This window comes from Pleurodeles waltl, chromosome 8, assembly GCF_031143425.1.
Source record: "Pleurodeles waltl isolate 20211129_DDA chromosome 8, aPleWal1.hap1.20221129, whole genome shotgun sequence".
Classification (NCBI taxonomy): domain Eukaryota; kingdom Metazoa; phylum Chordata; class Amphibia; order Caudata; family Salamandridae; genus Pleurodeles; species Pleurodeles waltl.
The window spans coordinates 401,438,671-401,463,937 of record NC_090447.1 but is presented as its reverse complement, the minus strand read 5'-3'; the positions used below and the strand labels follow the sequence as shown (position 1 = coordinate 401,463,937).

Genomic DNA, 25,267 nt, shown 5'->3' with positions numbered 1-25,267 from the left:
TAATTTACATGCTAGTATGGGCACTCCGGAATTCTGAGATGTGCAAATAACCACTGCTTCTCAACACCTTATCTTGTGGCCATTTTGGAAATACAAAGGTTTTCTTGATACCTATTTTTCACTTTTTATATTTCAGCAAAGGATTTGCTGTATACCCGGTATATATTGAAAACCCATTACAAGATGCAGCTAGTTTATTGGCTCTGAGTACCTAGGGTTCTTGATGAACCTACAAGCCCTATATATCCCCGCAACCAGAAGAGTCCAGCTGACTTAACAGTATATTGCTTTAAAAAATCTGACATCGCAGAAAAAAGTTACAGAGTAAAACGTGGAGAAAAATGGCTGTTTCTTTCACCTCAATTTCAATATTTTTTTATTTCAGCTGTTATTTTCTGTAGGAAACCCTTGTAGGATCTACACAAATGACCCCTTGTTGAATTCAGAATTTTGTCTACTTTTCAGAAATGATTATCTTTCTGGGATCCAGCATTGGTTTCACACCCATTTCTGTCACTAACTGGAAGGAGGCTAAAAGCACAAAAAACAGTAAAAATGGGGTATGTCCCAGTAAAATGCCAACATTGTGTTGAAAAATCGGGTTTTGTGATTCAAGTCTTCCTGTTCCTGAAAGATGGGAAGATGGTGATTTTATCACCCCAAACCCTTTGTTGATGCCATTTTCAGGAGAAAAACCACAAGCCTTCTTCTGCAGCCCTTTTTTCAATTTCTTTTTAAAAAAACTAAATTTTCACTGTATTTTGGCTAATTTTTTAGTCTCCTTTAGGGGAACCCACAAAGTCTGGGTACCTTTAGAATCCCTAGGATGTTGGAAAAAAGGATGCAAATTTTGGGTGGGTAGCTTATGTGGAGAAAAAGCTATGAGGGCCTAAGCGCGAACTGCCCCAAATAGCCAAAAAAAGGCTCGGCACAGGAGGGGAAAAGGCATGGCAGCGAAGGGGTTAATGGATGAAAAGGTGGAAGAGCTAGTGCACTCTTGCGAGTGGTGCCTGGCTGGTAGAGACCGAAATGAGGCTGCTCCAACCTAGGATGTCAGCCAGTTTAGATTTTGGGAGCCTCCCTGATGGAAGGCATTCCATGGTCGTAATCGATGATTACTCTAAGTATCCCAAAGTGGAAATCATCTCATCCTTAATGGCGGATGCTGTGATTCCCAATATAAAGAAGATCCTGGCCACCCATGATCTGGTGTCAGAGTTGAGGTCTGACAATGGTCCTCCATTTCAAAGCCATGAACTTGCATCTTACTTCGAATCAAAACGGATCCCACATAATAAGATCACACCCCAGTGGCCCCAGCAAATGGATAGGTAGAGCGATTTATGTGGACCCTGAGCAAGGTTATTCAGATCACTTCTGCCTGTGGGCAGACTCCCGAGTACGCCATCTACTCCTTCCTACTAAGCTACCACCAGACTCTACATGCCATCACTGGACAAGCCCCCAGTCATGTCTCAATGGGGCGGGTGCTGACAGACTCCATTCCTCATCATCGCCAATGGAGGACTGAACCATAGATGACAACCAAGTGCACCAGAAGTGACTAGAGGTAAATCGGAAAGACAGCCACCATCGGTGAGCCAAAATCTCGAACTTGCAATTTGGAGCCCTCGTGCTACTCAAAGACCAATACCCAGGCAGGAAGTTTTGCCTACCATTTGAAAGAAGCACTTGGGCAATTGTGCTTGAATATGGAACCAAGATTGTTGCAAAGAAAGGGACATTTACTAGAAACATTTCCATGCTTAAACGGTTCTACCCTAGCTCTCACCTGGAGACAGTCAAGCCCACCATTCAGTCTTTTGATAATGATCAAGACTCATTGCAAGATACCGCAGATGAGTTACCTGCCTCACCTTCCTCTCCTGTGCTTGAAACCAGCCCTATGGTGGAGAATTCAGGGTGTCCGGTTCTCCCCACAGACATCAGATAGACGATGCTAACGAGAGGTCCACTCGCATGAAGTATGTTTTGAGAGGTAACCCAGATCCTTCTCAGAGGCTATAAGATCACCTCTTTCAAGACAATTTATTTGTATCCACTGCTTCTCTATGATCTCTAATTTATTTTGTTTTACAAAGTTATTACATTTTGGGAGGAAAGTAGTGTCATGCCAGTGTTGTAACTGGTCGCGGGCACTACCATTGCAAGTGGTCCTGACAGAGGAAAGTCAGTTGGTCTCCCTCTGTAGAAGTTATGAGGTGAGGTATGCCTTGAGGTCACATGGGTTGAGATTATGAAATCTTGATGGGCTAGCAGGCGTGGTAAGTGGGGAAGCTGGAAATGAGCAATGCATGTGTGCACCCGCCGGCTGGCCCAGCATAAGAACAAATGCAAGGTTTCCGAGTTATTCATACTAACGCAAGTTGTGCAATATAGCATAACGCTACAATGGAGTAAGGCAACGCAGTGCAAGTTGCTGCATTGCTTTACTCTGCGTCTAAGAAGGGTTCTATAAGTGTTGTGGTGGGCGTTCCTATGCAACAACCATGGATTTTGACGCATTCCCAGATTTACAAGGATTTGTAAAAGTGGGAATGCGTCAAAAGCTTACATCTCCCCAGGGGAGGCATAACAAAGAGAAATAACTTTATTTGTTCTCGTTTTTTCCAATTTCTATGTGTGTTGCATTCTGCAGCACACATAGAAGGAGGAAAATGTCTCCATTGATTGTTTTTGTGTGGGAAGGTGTCCCTTCCTGCACAAAAAAAATCATTCCTACAACACAGACCTTGCACCATGGTGCAAGGGTGCTTGCGTTGGTGCATGGCAGCCAATTCTGCACCGGTGCAGTGGAAGAGGACAGGAATGTGCTGTATCCTATAGATTCATAGATAAGGCACATTCCTGCCTTTTTCTTTGGATGCAGGGCAGCGCAGAAAGAAGCCTTGAGGCACTGCCCTGCACCAAAATATTGTAAATAAGGCCCATAATGTTCAGCTTGCAAATAGCCTTTCATGATATAAAAGATGTTCGATTTAGCCAGTGATGCCTCGGATCTTTGTCTGGGCTGATTATTTTGCATAGGCTGCTAAAGAGTTCATGGCTGATGACCACTGCACATAACCCTGTACCACAGATAGTACAGTGCTACACTGCAGTTCTATTCCTCTAGTTACACTTATTACCACGATGTCGTTTTGCTTACAACCCAAATACATCATGCCCTGTCAAGTAAGCCTCGATTTCGCCACAGGTCTCAGCCTGATGTTGAAATGGCTTAAAACAATGACAGAGGAATACACCTGGGTGCCTTATAGCCAGACAGTCAACACAGGCACACAGTACTGCAACTAACCAATATGTAAACACCTCAATCTTGTTTAATTGTGTGCATACAATTTGCAGTGAATTGTGCCATATGAAATCCTGTGCAAAATATTATTAAATATACGTCTTTGGTCTCGTGTTGGATTACCAATATTTGGTTGCTTGTCAAGGGAATTTGAATAAGTGAGTGACAGCTGATAGGAAATTTCTTGATAGGGGCTAAGTTAAAGGGTTTGGAAGCGGGTTGATTTTTCACAGAATGAAACAGATTTTTTAACTGGATAGATCACCCCTCCCCAGAAATATTGATCAGTGATATCTCACCCTTGTGGGCGTTGAGTTTATGTCTTCTTTGTTTTCTAGTCCTTTTACTATACCAATAGTGAATAGTAGACTATTATTCACAGCTGATATATTTCTGTGCGAGTGAGGGTCAGTCAGCATCTTGAGGCAGTAAATCTGTCTGATGGCTGGTGCAAGTGCATGGAGGTGTCTGCACCAGCCATCAGACATATTGTTTACAGCTGGCACACTGCTCCAGCCCTGGCCCCAGAGGCCTGACACTACTCCAGGCCTCTCACATTTGTGACGTGACATGTTGCAGCATCATTTGCAAAGGTAGCCATGGACACTTCAGGATTCTGCCCTTTAGTGCCTGGCGCTACAATGCAATCAGGCTGCCATCTCATTTTGTTACAGGATAAGTTGAGATCAGATCCTTTACTGCCCCATCCCACCGTACCCTCTGTTGAGTTGGAAGAGGGTGAGTGAATAAGCAAGAAGTTAAAAGCTGAAGACTGTGCAGTGCATCTGCATGGTGTAAATACTGCATAGGCTTCAGCTCTCAGCGCCCTGCTTCAATGATTGAGGCACCAGGAAGCTGTGTTTATGCCCCAAGGATATGTCCAGCAGCAGCTGCTGAACAACTGAAGTGGACTGGTGCTGGCATTTGTAGGTCTGTAGGTAAGTAAAAAAAAAACCTCTCAAATAGGTACACGCATGCGGGTGAGAAGCAGTGAGTATGTGTGAAAGAGAGATAGCATCTGTATTTGTGAGCTTTTGAGCATGCGTGTGTGTGTGTGTGAGTAAGCGTTGTGAGCATGTGTGTGGGAGATGATAATAAGTGAGGAGTGTAACTGAGTGCGAGTGAATGAGCCTTATTGTGTGGTATAAGTGAGACTGAGTGTGTATGAGTCTATGAAAGAAAGAGTGAGTGCTGAGTGAGAGTGAGCATGTGTGTGTGAGAGAGTAAGTATGTGTCATCATCAAGCATGTGTTTGAGAGTGACAGTAAGTGAGAGTGAGTGACAGGCAGAGGGAGTAAGATGCAATTGTTTGGGAAGAGGGTACCATGGATGGAATGAGAAGAGCTGATGAATAGTAGTTATGACGATGGTTGCTTTCCTGCAAAACTCCCAGATAAAGAAACTTAAGTAATGAAAAAGTAAAAGCGTTTGCTAAAACTTGACGCATTTGGTAAAACAAGCCCAGTCCAACTGCTTATATTTCCCCCAGGGAGACCCCCTTTTCTGTTTTTAACAGCCGAACGTTAATAGAAAGCTACTGCAAAATCTCATTGTTAATTCTGGTGTCATCACAAACGAGTGGGATATCTTGGGGCAATTAATCTAATTTCAAAATATTTTAAATAGTTAGCTACACTGAATCCCCATTTCTATGAGAAGTTGCATTTCCACACCCCTGATATTTGAATTTCCTAGGCTAATTTTGCATGCAGTCTGAGCCCTAGCCTTACCAACCATTACCGATTATCCATTTGCCTCTTCACCTTCTACAAATAATCTATGAGTGTAAGGCGTATCTAATGTATTACTGTATTCTTCCGCCATGTCCCTCTTCTGCAGCCTACTGTTTTCAGCTACTTTGTGAGCCATCAGAGCTCGAATGTGGCTGCACACTAAATAAATAATAAATAAATAAACCCCACTATAATAATTTCCCAGACACTTTAGTAAAATACGTACACATTGGTTACAGCAGTTATGTATTCAAGGGTATGCATACCACACTACAGTAATCTAACATCCAGGTATCTATGGCAGGTTTCTAAAGTCATGGCAGGTTTCTAAAGTCACCCCACCTTTCAGCAGCAGAGGAAAGGACTGTTTGAGGTTAAACCCTTCACTTTAAGGGCTCCACGCTGCGGAACGTCTTTCCTGTGGACTTCTGCATGGGATCCATCGCCTTGAATCTTACAACAGCAATCCATATTGTAATGTCAGTAGTGATGTGCAAGGTTTCTCTCCATGCCTTGTCATTTGTACCAATGCTTTGGTGTTTGCATGGACAGCAGCCTATACTTCAAGTACCATATAAAAAAGAAAGCCTAGACCGCAGCTACACTCTATCCTTCAACACAAATTCTAGCCCTAACTTCCACAAAACCAGTCAAGGGGCCTTATTACAAAAGTACCCAAGGGGCACAACGGGCATTTGTGCCCACTTTTACTCCTCTTAGGCACTTTGGTATTACAGAAGGGATTGTAAATGCTTGTGCGACTCCCTTCTGTAATACAGAGCGCATTGGTGGGCGTTCCCTCATTTGCAAAGGATGTGGTCCCATGCAAATGAGGGAATCTCCTTGTCGCTGCCCCCATGCCGTATTACCAATGTAGGTGCAAAGGCAAACATGCCTTTAGAAGGCACACTGAAAGTGTGCCACAAAAAGGTGGCACACTTACAGTGCGCATTCTAAAGCATCCCTCTGGACCCCCCAGACAGACCTTTGCAGCCGGTTGCAGTGACTTACTGCACTCACCTGCCAGGGGATCTTTAATCCTTCTGAAAAGTGTAGGCGGGTTACCACCTGCACAGAGAAACATGGAGCTCCTTATTTCTCTTGAATGCACTGCCAGGAGGCAGCACAAGTTTGTTGATGCCTTGAGGACAGTGCATTCTGCCTAGTAGGGTGCACTTTCCCAGCTTGCACCTGGGGCACCTGCTTTAAGGTGCACCTTGGCACAAACCAGGAAAGTGCAACCTTTAGGTAATATGTGCCCGATGTTATTTCTTTTGCACATGGGAGCAAGAGCCAGTTGACTGGCCTCCCAAACATCATCGTTAAAGGGCTCAACATTGTAGTAAAGCAACAATTTGCGCAATCACTTGAATTCGCGAAGCAACTGCACTGACTCTCTTGTCCAGCACACATCCATTTTAGAGTTTTCTAGGTGGTCTACAAGTTAACCCGGTCAAACAAAAGAGACTATAAAAGGCCTTTATTTTGAGATTGGAGGATGAGATACTCCATCACAAGGGCCTTTTAGCCTATACTAGTAAACTGGTGGATAGAATATCCATCAGTTTTTGTCGGAGTACCAAGTCAGCCAAAATCTAAATAAAAACTCATTTTCTAGCAAGAGACACCCATCTCACAATTTATCCATTGACAGGCTAGAAATTAAAGAATCTCAAATAGAATCTACATGAAAACAGGATGTCTGATCTTATGCTTTTCGACTGTGGAATGGCATCTCTCACAAGACAAGCAACATCCCAGCCAAACTTCAAGAATATTCTCAGGACTCTTATTATGTTAATTTCTCCACTGATCCCCTTTTTCTTTGTCCCCTATACATGATCCCACCACACTTTCATAAAACACACTCAGCCCCATGGTACTGCAGACTTCTGTAACCATGTGGTCCTGTTGCATTCCATTGCCCATTAGGGCAGCATGCTGTAAATATTCCCAAAAGACCATAAAAGTACACATGATAGCCTGAAAAAAACACTACTGATCGCTAGTTTTCCATTCTCATCCCCTTCCCCGTCCAAGTAAATAGAGGGCTAGACACAACACTGCAAATAAATAAACAAAATCTGACATTTGTACACGTTAGTACTACTTGGCCATATTCTATTGAAAACTGTGCAATGGGTCTTCCCATGAAGTATATAATAGCACGGCTAACTGTTCACCCAGAACGAAGTGGATGTTAAGCGACTCAAACCCAGAGCTTGCTTGGTGTTTCCTGTCTATGATGTCTCTAGTACATTTCTGGGTCATTTTCCATATTCATTCGCTCAACTCCCCATGAATCAAGCAGGTAATCGAATTTTTTGAGAGTTCACTCTGTTTTCTTGAGGGCAACAGTTAATAAGTTTTCTTTTGCTTCAGGAGCCAGCGCTGTAGCACAAGCACCTACAGATGATATACATTGGTATTTCTGAAGTCCATTCTGCTTGTGGCCAGCACTTCAAGAGCAGTGACACCAAAACTATAACATAACTAAAACAAACAGATGCAGCTGTACAAACTTTATTTCTTTTTGTCTTCAATCAATTTACTTTTTGGTGATTAGAAATATCATTAACTTCAGCGTCCTAAGGTTCTAGGTTATTTTATCGATGCTACATTTTTCATCTAAACTCCTCCTGCTTCCCTCCATGTTCTTAATCTTGGTATTTCAGCCTGAAACACCCCCCCTTGATTAACTCAAGAGAAGAGTACAAAAATTTCAGGTCTTTTCTCCACAAAGGCCCTCTTTATTAGTGGCTCAGAGCGGTATCCCCTGGAGGAATACAGATTTGTGACATTGTGATTAGCCAGTGTTTCTAGTCCTAGGATTACAGAGTCCTAAAAATATCAGACCTGGTAATTCTGGGCCTGAGGCTCGGAGCCTTGTGCAGAGCTGCGTACAACTATTGCATCTCGCTCCTAGCCCACCTCCTCCTGCACTACAGGGGCTGCGCCCTCAGCTGTCCCCCCAGATACGCTGCCCTGATCCTATACGCCAGGAGCACAGCCCTCAGAATAGCCCCTGTGGCCAGTTACCACTTTCTCCAAGCTGGTGGCAAATTTGTGCAGATTTGGGTCGACTATTTCCATAGGAAGGGAGAAAAACATGCAGAATTGGACCTGGCATTTCCAGGTCCACTTGTTGTTTCTCATTCCTTGGGAAATACCTTGTAATTCCCAGAATTATGTGGGGATACTGGTCGGAACCTGATATTCTGCGCCTAAAGTATTGCTGCACCTGTAGCTGAGGAACTCATAGTGAGTTACAAAGTCTTTATGCAGCACTGGAAAGATTAGTGCAGACAAATGTTTATCTGTCTTGTTGGGCAATTGTTTTTGATTCCATTATTACACACTGTGTATTCAGTACCAACAAAAGAGTGGGAAAGAACGCAGAAATCCAGAGTACATGTATGTAAATGATACATATCTCCTAACTGAAGTTTGTATTCGGAATCGCCTAATCTATGAGCTCCCATAGATGCATCCCATCAGCCAGTAGGCTTGGCTTATAATTGAAAGTTCCTCTTCATTGATTAACACGTTTGTTTGTTTGGTTGTGTGAATGGGTGTGTGGGTGAATGAGAGAATAGGGTAATGGTTTGAAGAATGAATGGGTGAGTGAGTAATTCATTGCATGAATCGACCCATGAATGGTTGAATGCATGAATTTGATGGCTCCATGATGTGGACGATGACATGAATAGATGAATTGGCCTACAATGATGAGGGAGTGAGCTCATCGATGGATAAAAGGGAAGCACATGAATCAATGAAGCCAGACAAAATATGCCTCAGTGATCCCATTCATCAGGGCCACAGTCAATACAGAGCCTCACCTGTCACAGACAAGAAGCTTCAAAGACCCCAAACACTAATAAGCACTTACTGCCCCAATAGCAGTGTGCATAAGTAGCCCTGGAGGGTACATGAATCAATTGACTGCAAAAGTATTGAGCCTAAGTGGAGTTATACGCACAAAGGGCCCATACCTTAATATGCCTTAACGGAACCCAGTAGTAAAATGCACCAATTCTGATGGCAGAAAAAGGCATAATTGGCCCCAGACAGTAATATCGTAATTTGCTACAGACAACACCAAATACCATTGACCCGATGCCCATGTGCATTCATTTCATATAAATTAGTGGTCCAGACATACTAGATCCCAGAGGCCCTAGGCAGTAAATGCATCAGTGAATCCTGACAATAATTGGGATCAATCACCAGGTTATAACAAGCATCAATAGCACCAGGTTCCAATGAGTATCAATGGTCATACACTATAATGAGGCCCGAGTGTCCAACACAGTGCATGTATAAATGACCACACACAACATGCGCATTGGAAGCACTGGAAAGTAAAATGCACCAACGATCCCAAGAAATAATATGCACGCTTGTGGTGGTGCTCACCTGCTGGTTCCATTTTCTATTCGTTCAATATCATCATCAATGGTTCGGGTGGAGAGCCTGTGCTTTGGCGGGTAAGAGTGGTGCGTGTTGATTGCTGACATATTTTTTCTTCACTTTTATAAGTCATCCAAATGGCACAATAGTTTACTCGTCGTGGGTTGTCTTCCGTGGAATATCTGGCAATTGTAAAAAAATGAATGAGAAAAAGAAGTACATTAAATGGAAGTCTGAATGATATGTTAAAATATAGTTTTAAGTAATGGCACAGGTATATCTTAGTGTTTTATCCTAATCTTCTGTTTGAATTCATCAATAGATACATGATAACTGCTGTGTCAGTAGTGAGATGAGGATGCAAGGAGAGGTAATAATAACCTCAATGGATAGATGTATTTAGTGTGAAAGCTAACCGCAACATATATTTGTTTAATATGTTTCAAGTGCACATTCAGTGGAGTATGTTACAGTTAGTGTATAAAACAGTAAGGCCCTCATTACAAGTGTGGCAGTCTGAGGACCACATACTCGTGGTGGAGTTCACAAAGTCGGACTCCAGGTACCAATGGCTGCCTTTGACATTGACAGTGGAGGGGGCCCCCTGCATCCTTGGAATGCGCACTGTCTGATTTGCTTTGCTTTGCAGACAGTGCACATGCCGATGGTGCTGGACTGCTACGATATTGGCTTCAGCTCCGTTAAGAGAGCCAAGAGCAATAGCATAGCACTGTTCCCACGGCGGTCATACTGAGGCCCTAAGTTTGAATTTACATTTCATATTCTCTGATAATGGGAACAGGGAGTTGCTTGTCAGAGATTTAATTTTATAACAATGAATATTGCAGCAATGTGTTGGTCACGCTATTTTATTCAATCTACTGCCTAGCGGAATCACAAGTAAAATGCCTCTTTGTACATTTTACCAGGAGGGTTTTTTTGTTCTTCAGGCCACACCATACTTACTCCATTTTATAGTTAGCCTGCGTTTTGGGGGTCCTTAAAGGCTGCCAGTCTTATAGGTGTGCAGTTGGCCTCCTATGGATCACTCTTTTCTTTCCCATGCAACGCAATGCTTTCGCTCCTTGCACATGGGCCCACAGCTTTTCACCATTTATCATCCGGAGGAGCCATCATTGCCCTTCAATGCAGTGCTATTGCCCTTTTTTAGACACATGCTGGGTCCATAAATCTATTCCCTGACTTCTAGTACTTTTGACTGGAAAGCCGGCCCATATCCAAATCTTTGTGAAGTGTAGGTCTTCGCTAGCCGGTGTTTTTCTAAACATTCCGTTACATTCCTTCAGGAGACATTAATAATACAATAGCTCCATGTCATATGATAAACATTTTCACTGGAATAGTCACAGCTATGGCAATTTGTTGCTTCAGAGCTAAGTATGAAGATCCTCTGGCGGGTCGTGAGCATATGTTTTACAATTTGAAAGAATGCCGTTCAATCTTGCATTCATGAATAATTTCTGTGTGTATTCCAACTCCTCTCCCATTCTCTGTCATTAGGCTCTCTTCCGAGGTCAACTTGTTATTTTGTTCGCGCTTCTGCAAGCCATGTTTAGTCATATTCAACACAGATTTAGAAAACCAGGCCACCAGCTTGTAGCTATTTCCCACCTTAAACAAGAGTTGCAACACTTCATGGGCTTGGTTCCTAGTCTATACCACAAGGCCCCCCGAGGTTAAGAAAACATTGATAAAAAAGAATAGAAATAATGCGTTGGTAAGGAGGAAGTATTGCAAAATGTGTGTGACCCTGTAGCATTGTGCAGCTCTTGGGCCCCTCATATAAAGAATGTTTTAAAAAAGTAAATAAAGTGGGAAATGTGGATGAGAGCGAGGATAGCAGTTCACTCCTGGTGAGTGCCACAGGACAAAAACAAAGTAGTCCCCTCATGACCGCAGTGGAAGCACACGGGTAAGCAATTCGGAAAATATGGTAAAGCTGCTATGCTGGAGTTGCAGGACAAACACAAGAATATAAAGAAGAAATACATCAAATAAAGAGCAGCAAACTGAGATAGACAACAAAACCCAATGGTGAGCAAGGGACTGACCCAAGGCTGGTCTGTGTACACTGAGCTCTAGACAAAATCTTTCTTTAGGTCGAGACCTAAAAAGCACAAGGGATCAGAAATGTTGACAGACATTGTCAAAAGATATTTGTGAGACTTTGGAGGGCATAGAAAATAAAAACTCTTATGCATCTGTTATAATTCATCATATGGAAGTCGTTATTTGTTGCTTCCAAGCAATCAACACAATGAAGACTCAGCCTTTCATTTCCATGATGCTACCTTGTAAGTAAAAGCTACCAAAACAAACCAGTCAGAGTTTCCCAAAATGTCCATAAAGAGTCATCTCACAGAATACAAATTCACTTTCTTTTATAACTTCCGGGCATTTTTACTGTACACTCTGGATTCAGTTCACCATTTTGATTGAGTAATTGGCCACCAAAAGAACAAGTTGCTTAGCTTTAGTAGCACCTTATCTGGCAGAGACTCTAGCAGCAGCTTTCTTACCTTAGAATATTCACCAGGTGTCAGAATGGGTCTGGACATTTTTTAGTAGTATCTCTGTGCGTCAGCAGGTGGCGTTATTCACCTCTGTGTTGTCTGTGTTGGATGTGACTTGTGCTGTGCCTGTATAGGTGCCACCCCAGAGCGCTGACATCAGCTTCTTTGTGTGACATTTCTGTGTTTGAAGCACTGAGCCTCAATAGGATGTTGGATTGGATAAACAAGTTTTTATTAGTTAATTAAAACCATAAACTTTTCCTTCCACATAAAAATTTAACAGAGCAATTATAGTGTAATAAAGCAATTACAGATCTTGAGTTTAGAATGAAATGGTATATAAGATTTGCTTCCACATAACATTTTTTACAAAATCTTACTTAGTGCTATAAGGCATTAATAATAATACGGCAACAAAACAATCTTTGTGTAGATAAGGCAAATACAGCGAAAAAAGAAAAAAATAGGATGTTGATGGACCAGCATGCAGAGAGTAGGGACATACAATGGTGACCCTAATGAGAGAAATCCGTTTGCAGTGTTGGTAAGATTGGTGGGTCAGTAGGGAATCTGCAGATAGATAGAGACTCTACCTGATAAGGCAGAGTGTAAGGTAAGTAACTTGCTCATCTAATAGAGACGTCTAGCCGCAGTTGACCTTGGAAAAAAGTAATGTGAAAAAAGAGTGCACAGAGAGTGCTTGCAATTCACTACCTCTGCTGGCTGATGTAATTGCAACAAGAAAACTGTATTAATAGTGAAAAGGCCTATAGGGCAATTATGCAAGGGCTCTAAGAGTGAGCACACCAGAAAAGTCAACACTAGGTTCAGTCCCTTTTGGGCATGATAAAGTGTTTTGGAGAGAACATATGTTGTAGTTCTTTTAGGAAACAAGTCACAATAGGTGCTTTAAATAGGGAGGGCTGATCCAGGACCCGTAAGAATGCCAATATGGCTGAATGATACCATTTAACTGTGCCCAAAGAAAAGTTTTTCTGGGCAGAGAACAAACAAAACCTCAGACAAAAGTGCAGAAAGGGGATCAATTTTTTGGGAAGCACACCAAGGCACAAATTTGCCGCAAAGGCAGGTATATACTGTTTTTGTTGAGGGATGCCTGGCTGCCAGAACAACATCACAGGAGGTCAAAAACTGTCTACTGGCACCGGTCAATTGCCATGCATGAACGCAGAGCATATGCAGGTTTGGGTTCCCTGTTGTTGTGCCAGTAGATCCTCCTGGAGTGTTCAGAGGCCCGAGGGCACCATACTCTCCATGCCCAGTCCGGAGCCACGAGAAAGATTTGGGCCCAATCTGTCTTGATCATCTTGAGAACTCCGGGCAGTAGTGGTATCGGTCGAAAGAAGTACAGAAGGCCTGCACTGCACTCAAGATAAAAAGTGTCTCTGAGGGAGAGTCACCTTGGAAACTACAGCGTGAAGAAGTGCTGACATTGCGTGTTCTTGACGGTGGCAAATATATTTAACCAAGGTTCTCAATTGCTGAAGAGACCTTGCACCACCTTGGGATGGAGGCACCATTATGATCCCCAAGGAATTGACAGCTTAGTTTGTCAGCTCTGGCATTCAGAGAACCTGCCAGATGTTGAATGACCATGAATATGTCCTGACATTCCAGGCATGTCCAGGGATTCAGGGCTTCTTTACACAGGCTCCACAGCCCAATCCTGCCCTGTTTGTTGCAAAAACCATATAAGTTGTCTGTGAACACCTTAACCAGCCTTCTCCTAATGAGAGGAAGAAAGATTTTCAATATCAGGTGAATCGCTCTCAACTCCAACAGGTTGGTGTGGAGCCTAGACTCTGCCAGAGACCAGAAGTCTCTGATCTCCACCTCTCCCAGTTGGCCACCCTAACCTAGGAGTGACTCATCTGTCACTACAGTCAGCTATGAGTGAGGAAGGGAGAGGGGTCTGCCACTGGCTCAGTCTTGATTCATCTGCTATCACTGCACATCTTTGCAGTCCTCTCCGATATCTGAACCAGGTCGGAGAGATTCCCCTGATGCTGCACCAACTTGGACTTCTGATCCCACTTAGGAGGATGCAGAATGCAGGAAGTCATGAGGCCTAGCAGCCTCAGAGTTAGTCTCACTGAATTCCAGGTTGGAGGGAAAAACATCAGAACCATAGCATGAATATATTGGACTCATGTCTCTGTAGGATAGGCCCAAAACTGCACTATGTCCAGAATTGCTCTAATGAAATGAAGCGTCTGAGAGGGAGTCCTGTGTGGCTTTTTCTGTGAATGCATGAGGTCCGCCATAGGTTGGAGGTGGGAAATGACTGCCTCGGGCAAGTCCGCCTTCAACAGCCAGTCGTCGAGGTAGGGGAAGACTGGAACACCTAACTGCCACATATTCTGCTGTCACCTTCGGGAACACTCGTTGACCACTGGTGAGGTCAAATGGGAGAACAGTGAACTGAAAATGCTTGTGGCCCACCATGAATGGCAAGTAAGGGCAAGCAGGATGGGGATGTGGGAGTATGCGTACTGAAAGTCCAGTGCTACCATCGAGTCTCCAGAATCCAAAGCAGACAGATCCTGATTTGACATAAAATATGGTAGAGTCCTCTGTCTTTCTTGGGCACTAGAAAGTAGTGGGATTAGCAAACACGACCTACTTCTGGTGTGCAGCCGTCTTAATGACTCATTAGGCCAAAACAGCCTGTACATCCTGACTGAACAGAGAGAGGTGGAACTCCATCTGCCGGCTGCTGGAGGTGTGGTGGATTAGGTAGACCTCTGGCTGTGTGTCCCACACGGCTTGTGGAAGCTGCATCAACAGCTCCTAGGGCACTGTGGAGTCTGTGCACCTTAGTGGCTGGTTAGAAAAAGGGAAAAGTTGGTAGCTCCTCCAGTAGCCACAGAAGCAGATTGTGGTTGTTTTGGGCTCACTGAGAGACCCTGAGATGGGGCAGTGTCCGGCTGTCCTTCAAGCTTTCCAGCATGGAATCTACCTTATCACTGAAGAGGGGGTGCCATTGAAGGGCATGTACATAAGAGATGAGTACCATTGACAAAGCAGTCACTCTGCGTAGCGAATTGGTCATATCCAGTTCACAGCGAATAGTGATCTTTGCTTTGTCTCTGTCATTGGCAATAGATGCCTGGGTCAGTATGGTTTGAGTCTCCTGTGAGACCGTGGGCAGCACTTGCACAACCAAATCCCAAACTATGTGGGTGTATCAGCCCAAGAGGCATGTGGTGTTCACTAACCACAGGGCTAGGCTGGCGGAAGTTAACATTCTCTTGCCAAATGCACCCAGCTTTTTGGAGTTTCTATCTGGTGGTGTGGTAGGGAACACACCTGGGATACTTTGGGGGTGGCAGCATGGACACCAGACTCTCTGGATAGGGTGTTGGGTGAGGATGGGTCCCTGGGAATAGGGCAATGGTGGCGGGAAATTATCCAAAGCACAGGAGCCCTTCTACTGGGTTTGGCCTATGCCCTGAGCAGCACATCTGTGAGGGCTTCATTAATGGGGAGGAGGAATTCTGTGGGGTAAATCCCGGCTGAAGCACCTATGTCAAGACATACATCTTGACTGCCACTGTCCAGGACCACAGCCACCCTCCTCACCAGCATGGCAAAGGAAGCTCCTTTCTTCGCAGACATACTGGGAGGAAAGACTAATCCTGGGACTGGGGAGGTGTCTAGACCATTGACATCTGCCAGTTCATCATACCAGTTATCCTAGCTCTTCTAAAGGGTTCCCGTAACCATAAGGATCCTCAGATCCACCACAATCATACTCCTTACAGGACCGGTCAAAGAAAGGAGGCCCTGGCACTGACTCAGAAGGTCGAGTTCCAGCCGTCGCTGGATTCTACACTGAATGATGCTTATCCAGCTCTGTATGGGAGACGGGTTTACTGATGGGTTCAGTGCCGCACTGGGGCATCGGTGGCACTGGAAACAATGTAGCTAGAAGGAGCTCCAGGAAAGGTTGTGGTCTCACGATCAGAGCTGTTCTGGATCCATAACCGGATCCAGAGGCTCCACTGGAGCCAAGGGTGAACCCACCAACAGGAATCCAGTGGGGCTGCCCACCAAACCCATGGTACCCGAAGGGGCTCAACAGGGCCTGACCCACCCAAAAATGAGGTGCATGGCTTCATAAAATTTAAGGACTAGGACGGGGTGACTCCGGCTCCAGCAAACTCACAGAGGTGGGGAGTGGACCTAGACACAGGTTCAGGGAGGGGCTGGGCTTAGAGTGACATCATTCCTGCACCTCAGTGGGTGAGTTAGACCGGTGATGGTCAAAGAGTACTTCGACTTCTTGGACTACTTTGACTTTCTGTTGGACTTACCTGTCAGCTTCGAGCACAATGATGAGTACCTGGAACATCCACACAAACGGCCCAGGACCTTCCTTGTGACCAGGAACTGGAATGTTATGGTGGCGACCACTGTTGGGGGACAAGGAGCTTCAAGTAACGCTCTTGCAGCACCTTGGGGTTCATGGCACAACAGTCCTCAGAGGCCTTGGAGTCGTGGTCTGGTTCCAGAGACCATAGACAAAACAGAGTGGGGGGGTCTGTCACAAAAATCTGTCTGTGACAGGAACTACAGGATTTAAACCCTACCATTTTTGGGGGGACATCCCTAACACACTGGGAGACAAAGTCTCAAAAAGACTCAACAAAACGTTGAAAAAGTTGTCCAAAACGTGGACAGAGCTAGATCTGTCTGGATCAGTGCTGATGGCACAGAAAGTAAAGAACTGCTGTAAGCGCACTGGGGTTGCACATGTAAAGGCACCTGGCACATCACTCCCAACGTAGATGGTGCCGGGGTGGAGTCAAACGACGCCACCTGCTGGTGTGCAGAGGTACTGGTTGAAAATTTCCAGATCAAGTCTGATGCCTGTGTAATATTTCATGGTAAGGAATCTGGGGTTAGAAGTCTCTGCCAGACAGTGCATCAAATGTTTGTTTTAGGTCCACCAGACTGGGACCAGGAGTCTTCGACAGATCCAAAACAAGGTGCTACACACTGTGTTCTGGAGATTAGTGATGGTGTTTGGGGAACATTGTGACTATTTAGTGAGCATGAGTGTGTAAATTAATGGAATTAGTGGTCATTGGCTTTATTTGGTAAATGAATTTTGTAAATGAGTTTTGAAAAGGATCTGTTAAATATATTGTGAATCATTGATGATAAGGATAAATGTATTCAATGTTTGTATAAACGGAATATATGTAGGATTGTTAAAGAACAAATACAGTTGCAAAAATAATAAATAAGAATTATGAAATATTGCAGCATGTGTCATAGATTGTACTGATGTTTAAGAACACAAAAAAAATAGAGGGTGAGCAGGAGTATTGTTTATGTTGATAGTCCTTTGAACCTGAATATATAGAATTGGGGTTTATTAATGGCTGACCTGTGTTCTATTGTTTTAGGAAAGGGGTATGCTCCTTCTTGTTAGTGGACCTTGCTCACGTATATCTCCCAGGAAGACTCCAAGGGTTAGTTAGCTGACCTCTTGATCAGAAGCCTCAGGGTCACAACTGGCTTGCAACAACATTGCACCTGCACCTGGACTCTGCCATCTGTGAGCCTACCCTGCCAAGTGGTGCAACCCCAGTCTTGAAACCTTGGAAGTGGGCTTAAGGTGCTCTGCCAGCCTCTGTGGAGCCAGCAAAACCGACACATCTCCTCTCCTCTGCTGCACTCTGCTGTGCTGCACAACCACCAGCAGAGCCGATGCAGCTCCGCTGCTGCGTGGATTAGACCCATCGCAAAGACCCACATCGCCGGCAGACCCTACAACACCTTCCGAACCACCACTGTGCGATGCATACTTGGTGAAGGCCCTCACATCCCTCATCAAGGGCAGCTTCGATGACAGACTCTACATCGCAACCTCACAGCTCCTCGTAACTGATGCATTGCCCGACTGCATGTTGCATCCTTGATATCGGACTTTGCATCGCAAGGCCAATTGATGGGTTCCTCGACCATGATGCAGGCCCTAACATCACAGCCTCGCTTCATCTTGGAACCAATGAATCGCTTTGGCTTTGTGTTGCATCTTCAATGCCAATCCTTGCAGTGCTCACCAAACTAGAATTTGTTCGGCAGGCATAGCAGGGTCCTTGTAGCTGGCCCACGTTCCATTGCGGGCGGCCTGAACTTGTTACTGTGTGTCACTAAAATCGTTAAACTTGAATATCAATGCGGTGATCCAACCGCCACATTACAACCCTGACAGTAGGGCCACCAGGGCCACCAGGGAACCGCCAGCTCGTCTGGAGGTATGTGGTGGTCCTAATCCGCCAGGACAGCGCTGCAAGCAGAGCTGCCCTGGGGATTATGACCCCCTTCTCCGCCAGCGGTTTCATGGCTGTAGCACCGCCATGAAAAGGCTGGAGGAGAACGGGTGCAGGTGGCTCAAGTAGAGCCCCTGCACTGCCCAAACACTTGGCATTGCAGCACCCTCGCAATGTTCACTATCTGCTTTGCAGACAATGAACATTGCAAGGGTGTTGGTGCACCCTGCAGGCTACAGCATTGCCACTGGCTCGATTATGAGCCAGAGACATGCTGTAGCATGTTTCTTGCTAGGCCAACAGATGGAAACTCGGGTTTCCGCCCACCGACCTAGCAGGAAACTCTTAATAATACCGGCAGGAAGGTCGCCGTGTAGGCGGCGGCCACCCTGTCGGGAGTTTGGCTGATGGGCTTTCCCTTTCGCCAAACTCATAATAGGACCCTTAGTCTTAACAGCAATAATTGTGACAGTGTGATATTGCTCTTTTCGTACGAATCCCAGATGTGTGACCAGATGGAGGCACACAGCTTTTCTCATGTATGTAAGTACAATACTTGTTTGTGCCCGAGGTCCAGATACAGAATTACTTTGGTGCCTCTTTTTTATGGCAGTTGCAAGGTGACTATCTGGAACAGTATTATGCACAGAAACATTGACTTCCTTATTGTTGTGGGAAGTTCTGGGTTTTACCTGTGTACAACTGAAGTCGTAACCCAATGTGTTTGTTCATTATTGTTTCCTTTCTCTATTTGTGCATATCAGGTTTGCCTCACTTTCCTTGTCCTATTTTTTTATCTAGTTGTTCTTGCTATATCCTGGTGTATGTCGTTGCCTGTTACTCAGCATTGGCACACCAACTGTGTAATCAGATAGTCTTTGACGGGTGATACTCCTGATGCCCTATAACAATCTTGTAATTTTTGTAGTATGATTGTTCTATGGATGTTTTGGTCTCTGGGGAGTTTTTTTCCACTGCTTCGCAGAGATCTCCCAAGTTGGAAGAGGGATCTGTGGCCCTTTTTTTACTACATTTTTGTTCCTAGAAGTGATTTCCTCAGCTATAAATCTAGGTAAAATGGACAGCAGCCTTAAAAGCTCTGTGAAAGCCTACTTATTCACTACTGCAATAAGCCAATTTACATTCCTACACAGTTGCATGAAAAAGGGGTTAGGTTTTTATGAAGTTCTCACTTACCAGTCATCTTAGTTACACAGAGCCCTACCCTTTCTTGCCGTTAAATGAGATTTCCCCATGGCCCCTGTAGAAAACTGCTTAATAACATAGTAGGACCATTCAGTGTGGTAATCTGTAATATACCTGTCGAAAGAGGATTTGTTTGAAAAATAAATTAATTAAAAGAAAGGGTGAATAAAAGAAATATTACATTTTTATTTAGAGGCAGGTATGCTTTCAGTTCTCTCAGAGGGACCTTACCCTCAGTTTCGTACTACCAGTCTAAGTAGGAGTCACTTTGATTAAGATAGGGCTGAATAATCAAGCCAAGAGTGAAGTTCAGACTGGAGTAAAAGTGATACTGCAAATTGAGGTAGTGCATCTTGAAGTGGACATAGTTTCAAACAATGCAAATAATGATTTCTAAAGGCAGGTAGGTTTGCACTTGCTTGCAGGCATTACTGTGGCAGCAGCATTACTTGCATTCCTGTGATGTTTTGACAAAATATTGCATTTTCAATATAGTGGTATATACATATCATTAAAAATACAGTTAATATCAAAATATAGTATAATTGGCAAGAATGTTGTTTTTCTTTGGTATGCATGATAGTTTCACAAATATTGTTGTTTTCGATATTGGTTTCTTTAAAATAGTTCTAAAAAATATCCATTATTAATGAATTTCATATATGTTTTAGTTAATATATTAGTTGCGTGTGTTAGTATTGTTAGTATAATTGGTATCTTTTTTTAAAATAAGTTTGTAATTATAAATGTTTTAGAAATGTATTTTTAGATTTACTTAGTAATTTATAGTGTAGTGGGGGTTGTTGGATTTTAGTGAAATAGGGTAGGAAGTTGATTAAATGAATTTTAAATGTAATGGTAATTTGTTTTTTAATTATAATTACATTATTTAATCGATTATTAATATGTAAATTGTTAAATTGTTAGCTCGTATATTCCAGTTTTAATTTGTTAATTTTAATGTATATTTCAATTTCATTATTAGCAATAGTAAGTTATATTTTAGTAAAGGGTTATTGGGTGTGTAGCGGAATATGGTGGGAAGATAATTAAAAGAAATGTAATCAAATGTAACATTAACAGTTTTTATGTTAAATATTTTATTGACTGTTAATTGAGTACATTTTTTTAAAATTGTGCTTTAATGTTCATAGTCTTGTCTTTTAATGTTTGTTTGAATTTTTATGTGTTTATTAAGCCTGAATTATTTAATACTGTGTTATACTTTGGTAGGGGAACAGGATAGGAAGATATTAAATTCATCATTTTTATATTATTCATTGTTATTCCAATGTTATTGATTGATTTATGATTAATTGTGTGTGATGTTACTGTTTTACCGATGTTAATTATATGTTTTATTTGATTCATTAATCAATGTAATGAAAAATGTTTTTGAAACTCTGCCAGCAGAAAGATTTTTATTTTTAAATAAATTGTAAGTATTAATTTAAATGCAACAATTTGGTACCTATTTAAAAGTTTGCAATTTTAGTATGTCATTTTATTTTTTTAACTCTTGTTTTATATAAAACTATAATTTTTCTTAAATAACTTAGCATTATGTTTGTCTATGTCCTAAAATTGATTTTTTTAATTAGGTATTGAAATGATTTGCATATCTTTATATGTAATAACTCTGAAGCCCAACACTTTCCATACTGTTGCTTAGATTGCAAGTAGGAATAGCAAAAATCTAACCCCTCAGAAGTCCAACACTTTCCCTACTGTTGGTAAACTGGATTTATATTATTATTATTTATCATTTAACATTGTCTATTTTTATGTTGTGTTAATCTTTTAGCAATGCTTTATTATTGTTAGTAAAATGTGTTTTTGGGGGTTTAACATTTTACTATTTAGTATACTGGTCAAAATAAGTATTACATTTTCTAATAGAACTGTTTTCAATTTATATTTTATTATTTATGTATTTTCTTTAATTGTCTATATATGAGTGCGTATATATATATATATATATATATATATAAAATCCCATCCACCAGTAAAGGATGTTGCTGTCAACTCTTGAATTGCAAAGAATGCATTCACCAAATATGCCTCCACCTACGCGTTTTGGTCGTAGCCTTGTTCACAGTAAAGAAGGTAGAACTGATGTGTGCTATACATACAAAAGTTCATGAAATCGACAACGGACACCTAGGGTCTCATTACGAGTTTCCGCCGAACTTCCGATGGGGAGGATGCCGTTAGTAGCTACCTCCCTGCCGGGCCCACTAAGAGTTTCCCACTAGGTCAGTGGGCGGAAACCTGAGTTTCCACCCACTGGCCTAGCGGGAAACACCCTATAGAATTGTCTCCAGCTCATAATTCAGCAGGAGGCAATGCTGTAAGATGCATGGTGCACCAGCACCCTCGTAATGGTCACTGTTTGCAAAGAGACAGTGAACTTTGCAAGGGTGCTGGCAGGGGAACCCTGTCCAACCCATGCCAAGTGCATGGGCAGAGCAGGGGCCCCGTGGGGCACCCTACACCCGTTCTCCACCAGCCTTTTCATGGCGGTGCTACCGGCATGAAATCGCTGGTAGAGAACAAACTCGTCATACCCAGGGCAGCGCGGATTAGGACCGCTGCAACCGCCAGACCACCAGGATTTCTGATCCTGGCGGTGCTGGCAGTCCCACTGCGGCATGACTGGCGTGGTCTTAATATGGTGCTTGGACCGCCACATTGGCTTCCTGAGGGCGGGAACATTTTTAAAGCTCCTGCCAGCTAGGAACGGACTTTGTGTTTGATCGAGCTTGGTGGGAGCTTTGAAATTGCTCCCACCAAGGGACAGCAAACGCAAGTTTACCTGCCCATCAGTGCAGGGAGGTAAACCACTATGCCTGGGGAGTGGGCAGCCTGGGACATAGCTGGAGCCCACCCTGGGTGATGGGGTACCAGGGCCACTGATGGCTCTTGGAGGGGGGTGCCGCAGAGCCCCCTCCCATTTGTTTTTGTGGCCAGGCCCTGGGGGATGGGGTCCCAGGGGCAGAATTTGCCTGAGGAGGGGACCGCACAGCACCCACCCCACCTCCCCATTAGAAAATCTGCTGAGTTCCCAGGGCTGAAATCGGCCAAGGAAGGAGGCCACACCTGACCTCCTCCCCCAATTATATTTATAAAACCAACCTGGGAGTGGGCCCACCCGCGTGCCCCCTCCCTCTTTATATTAAGGCCGGGCTCCAGGGAATCAGGTCAGTGTGGCTGAAATCGGCCCAGAAGGGGGGCCACGCATGCCCCCTCCCCCAATTATATTTATAAATCCACCCTGGGGCCTGGTCCACCCTGGGGCTCAAGTTTAAACAAGCGCAGGAGACCGCACTTCTTTTCAAAAATGTGACTGTAGATTTGTAGATCCTCCATGAATTCATGGTAAAATTTAAATTAAACAAATGTTTTTGGCTCCAGGCATAGCGGGGGTCTATCTATCTATCTATCTATCTATCTATCTATCTATCTATCTATCTATCTATCTATCTATCTATCTATCTATCTATCTATCTATCTATCTATATTTACACTACACCAATTCCAACTCCATGGAAAAGGAAACAACACAGCTTAGGGATCTATGGCCCAGATTTAAGAAAATTTAGCGCTGCCTTTGCAGCATTTGTTTTGATGCAAAAGCAGCGCTAACTCAGTGCCATATTTATATTTTTAGAGCAGTCTAGCTTCAAAATATTCGACTTAGCGTCACTTTTTGGGCGCACGACCTCACCTTGCATTGTTTAACGACATTGATATGCATGGTAGGCGTTCTCTCCAAAAAAATGATGCTAGGCCGCTCGCGTCATATTTAGAACCCACCAGAAAAATGACGAACTCAAAGGAACCGGGTCCAAAAAATTACACTAAGGCCGATTAGCGTCAAAATGCTAACGCCTGGTCAGACAAGGCATTAAAATGAGGCCCACACACTACTACATAAAGGAAACACACAGAAGGAACATTTCCAAGCAACTGGGGAACATGGACCTGTTATACCACAGCTCAGCACCCGGAGAAGATGACAGCAAATACACCAAGTGCCACCAGCACCACCGCAGCAACAGCAAACACCACCACAGCAGCCACAAAGGCAGCGTAGAAGGCGGGAGAGGATCTTTCGCCAGTGTGCAACAATCCTGGCCCTCAGGGAAGAAGAGGTGATCAGACTCTACCATCTGAGGCGGGAGTCCATTGTATGCCTGCTCCACCACATTGCGCCAGACATCACAGCAGAGCCACACAGCAATTAAACCCATGACCAAACTCCTGGCTGTCCTCCACTTGCTGGAATCAAGTTCATTCCAGATGACTGCGGAACAAGTGGGTGGGATCTCCCAACTATCCCTCTCTGTCTTCCTCCCGAAGGCCCTGGATGCTATTATCAGACTCACACCTCTCCACATCTGGGTCACCAACACCCAGGAACTGCAGCAGAGGACCAAGCAAGGTTTCTATCAAATTGCTGGCTTCCTGCATTTGCTGGGTGCAATGGACTGCACCCATGTCCAACTTGTCCCTCCTGCTGCAACCGAACACCTCTAAAGGAATGGCAAACATACACATTCCTTCAGTGGGTAGACCATTGTGGGCCACCGTGGAATTATCTCAAATATTCTTTTAAAATATCCCGGCAGTGTCCATGATGCTTACATCATTAGGCACTCTACTATAAACCAACGATTCCAGGATGGACAATATGGCAAAGGCCTACTTGTAGGTAAGATAGCATACAAATCATAACAAAGGCAAATCACCAAACTGGTAATACAAACAATACAAACACCACACTAAACACACATGGACAGGGAAACACAGATGTGTAGACCACAACACATATGCCACATGCCACATTACACGGCATTCAATGTACATCACCCTCATGTACTTATCTACAAGTCCCTGGCACCACCTGACTGACACATTGCAGGACAGACAGGTGGAGCAATGTCCCCTTTGAATGCAAAAGCAGCCTTCAAATAACTACGTGTCCGCAGGTTGACATCAAAAAACAGATCTTTCACACATAACACTTACCAAGAAATCGCTCTGCTATGTGAATTGCATCGGCCATTCAACCGTCAAACAACTCACATATTGGCACTGCCCCACATTTACCATGCTGTAGAAACCTCAGACAGCACCAACATTAATTGCCACCCAAGTGGTCCCATCGCTATCTACACATAAGAAAAACATAACAGATATACTCATTGTGTTCAACTTTCCCTTCTGTGGTGCATAGTGCAGCACACACTGAAATACAACATCACCATCAATGAAAGATCATGTGCAGGAATGGATACCTCACAGCACACCAACAAGCATACCCGTAAATACCACATCTCCATACCATGATACAAGGGTACCAACAGTGGACTGTGGCAGATGAACTACTGACAATGTACAGGGAGATGCCAGAAATGCATATGAATAAGTATACATGGAACTTAGCAGGGCTGGACTCCGGATGCAGGGGAGTGCTGAAAAGCACAGCATGCCCTATCCTGTTGCACAGTTGTCTAAAAAATCTTGCATAAATCGCAATACATCCCACATAACTGTGCCACACTGGGCATATGAGCCTCATGCACATACGTATGCTAGCCAGCAATTGGCAGAAACAACACTTTGTGCAAGGGAGGTATTTCAATGGCAAAGGGGTGGGATTCACATGCAACACACAGAGCCCTACACCTGTTACATGGCATATAACACACAAAATAGGTACACATTTCCACAACATCACTCTTGTGTAGGTCTAAA

At 43.7% G+C, this 25,267-nt stretch overlaps 1 protein-coding gene across 1 annotated transcript in view; it reads right to left on the bottom strand.

Annotated features, from left to right (window-relative positions):
• Positions 1-25,267, bottom strand: part of CNGA3 (cyclic nucleotide gated channel subunit alpha 3) — a 319,905-nt gene that overhangs the window by 181,930 nt on the left and 112,708 nt on the right. The window contains exon 2 of the mRNA XM_069204272.1: positions 9,469-9,644. Within this exon, the coding sequence (XP_069060373.1) occupies positions 9,469-9,569 (101 nt within the window). The 5' untranslated portion in view covers positions 9,570-9,644. The remainder of the gene's footprint in view (positions 1-9,468; positions 9,645-25,267) is intronic.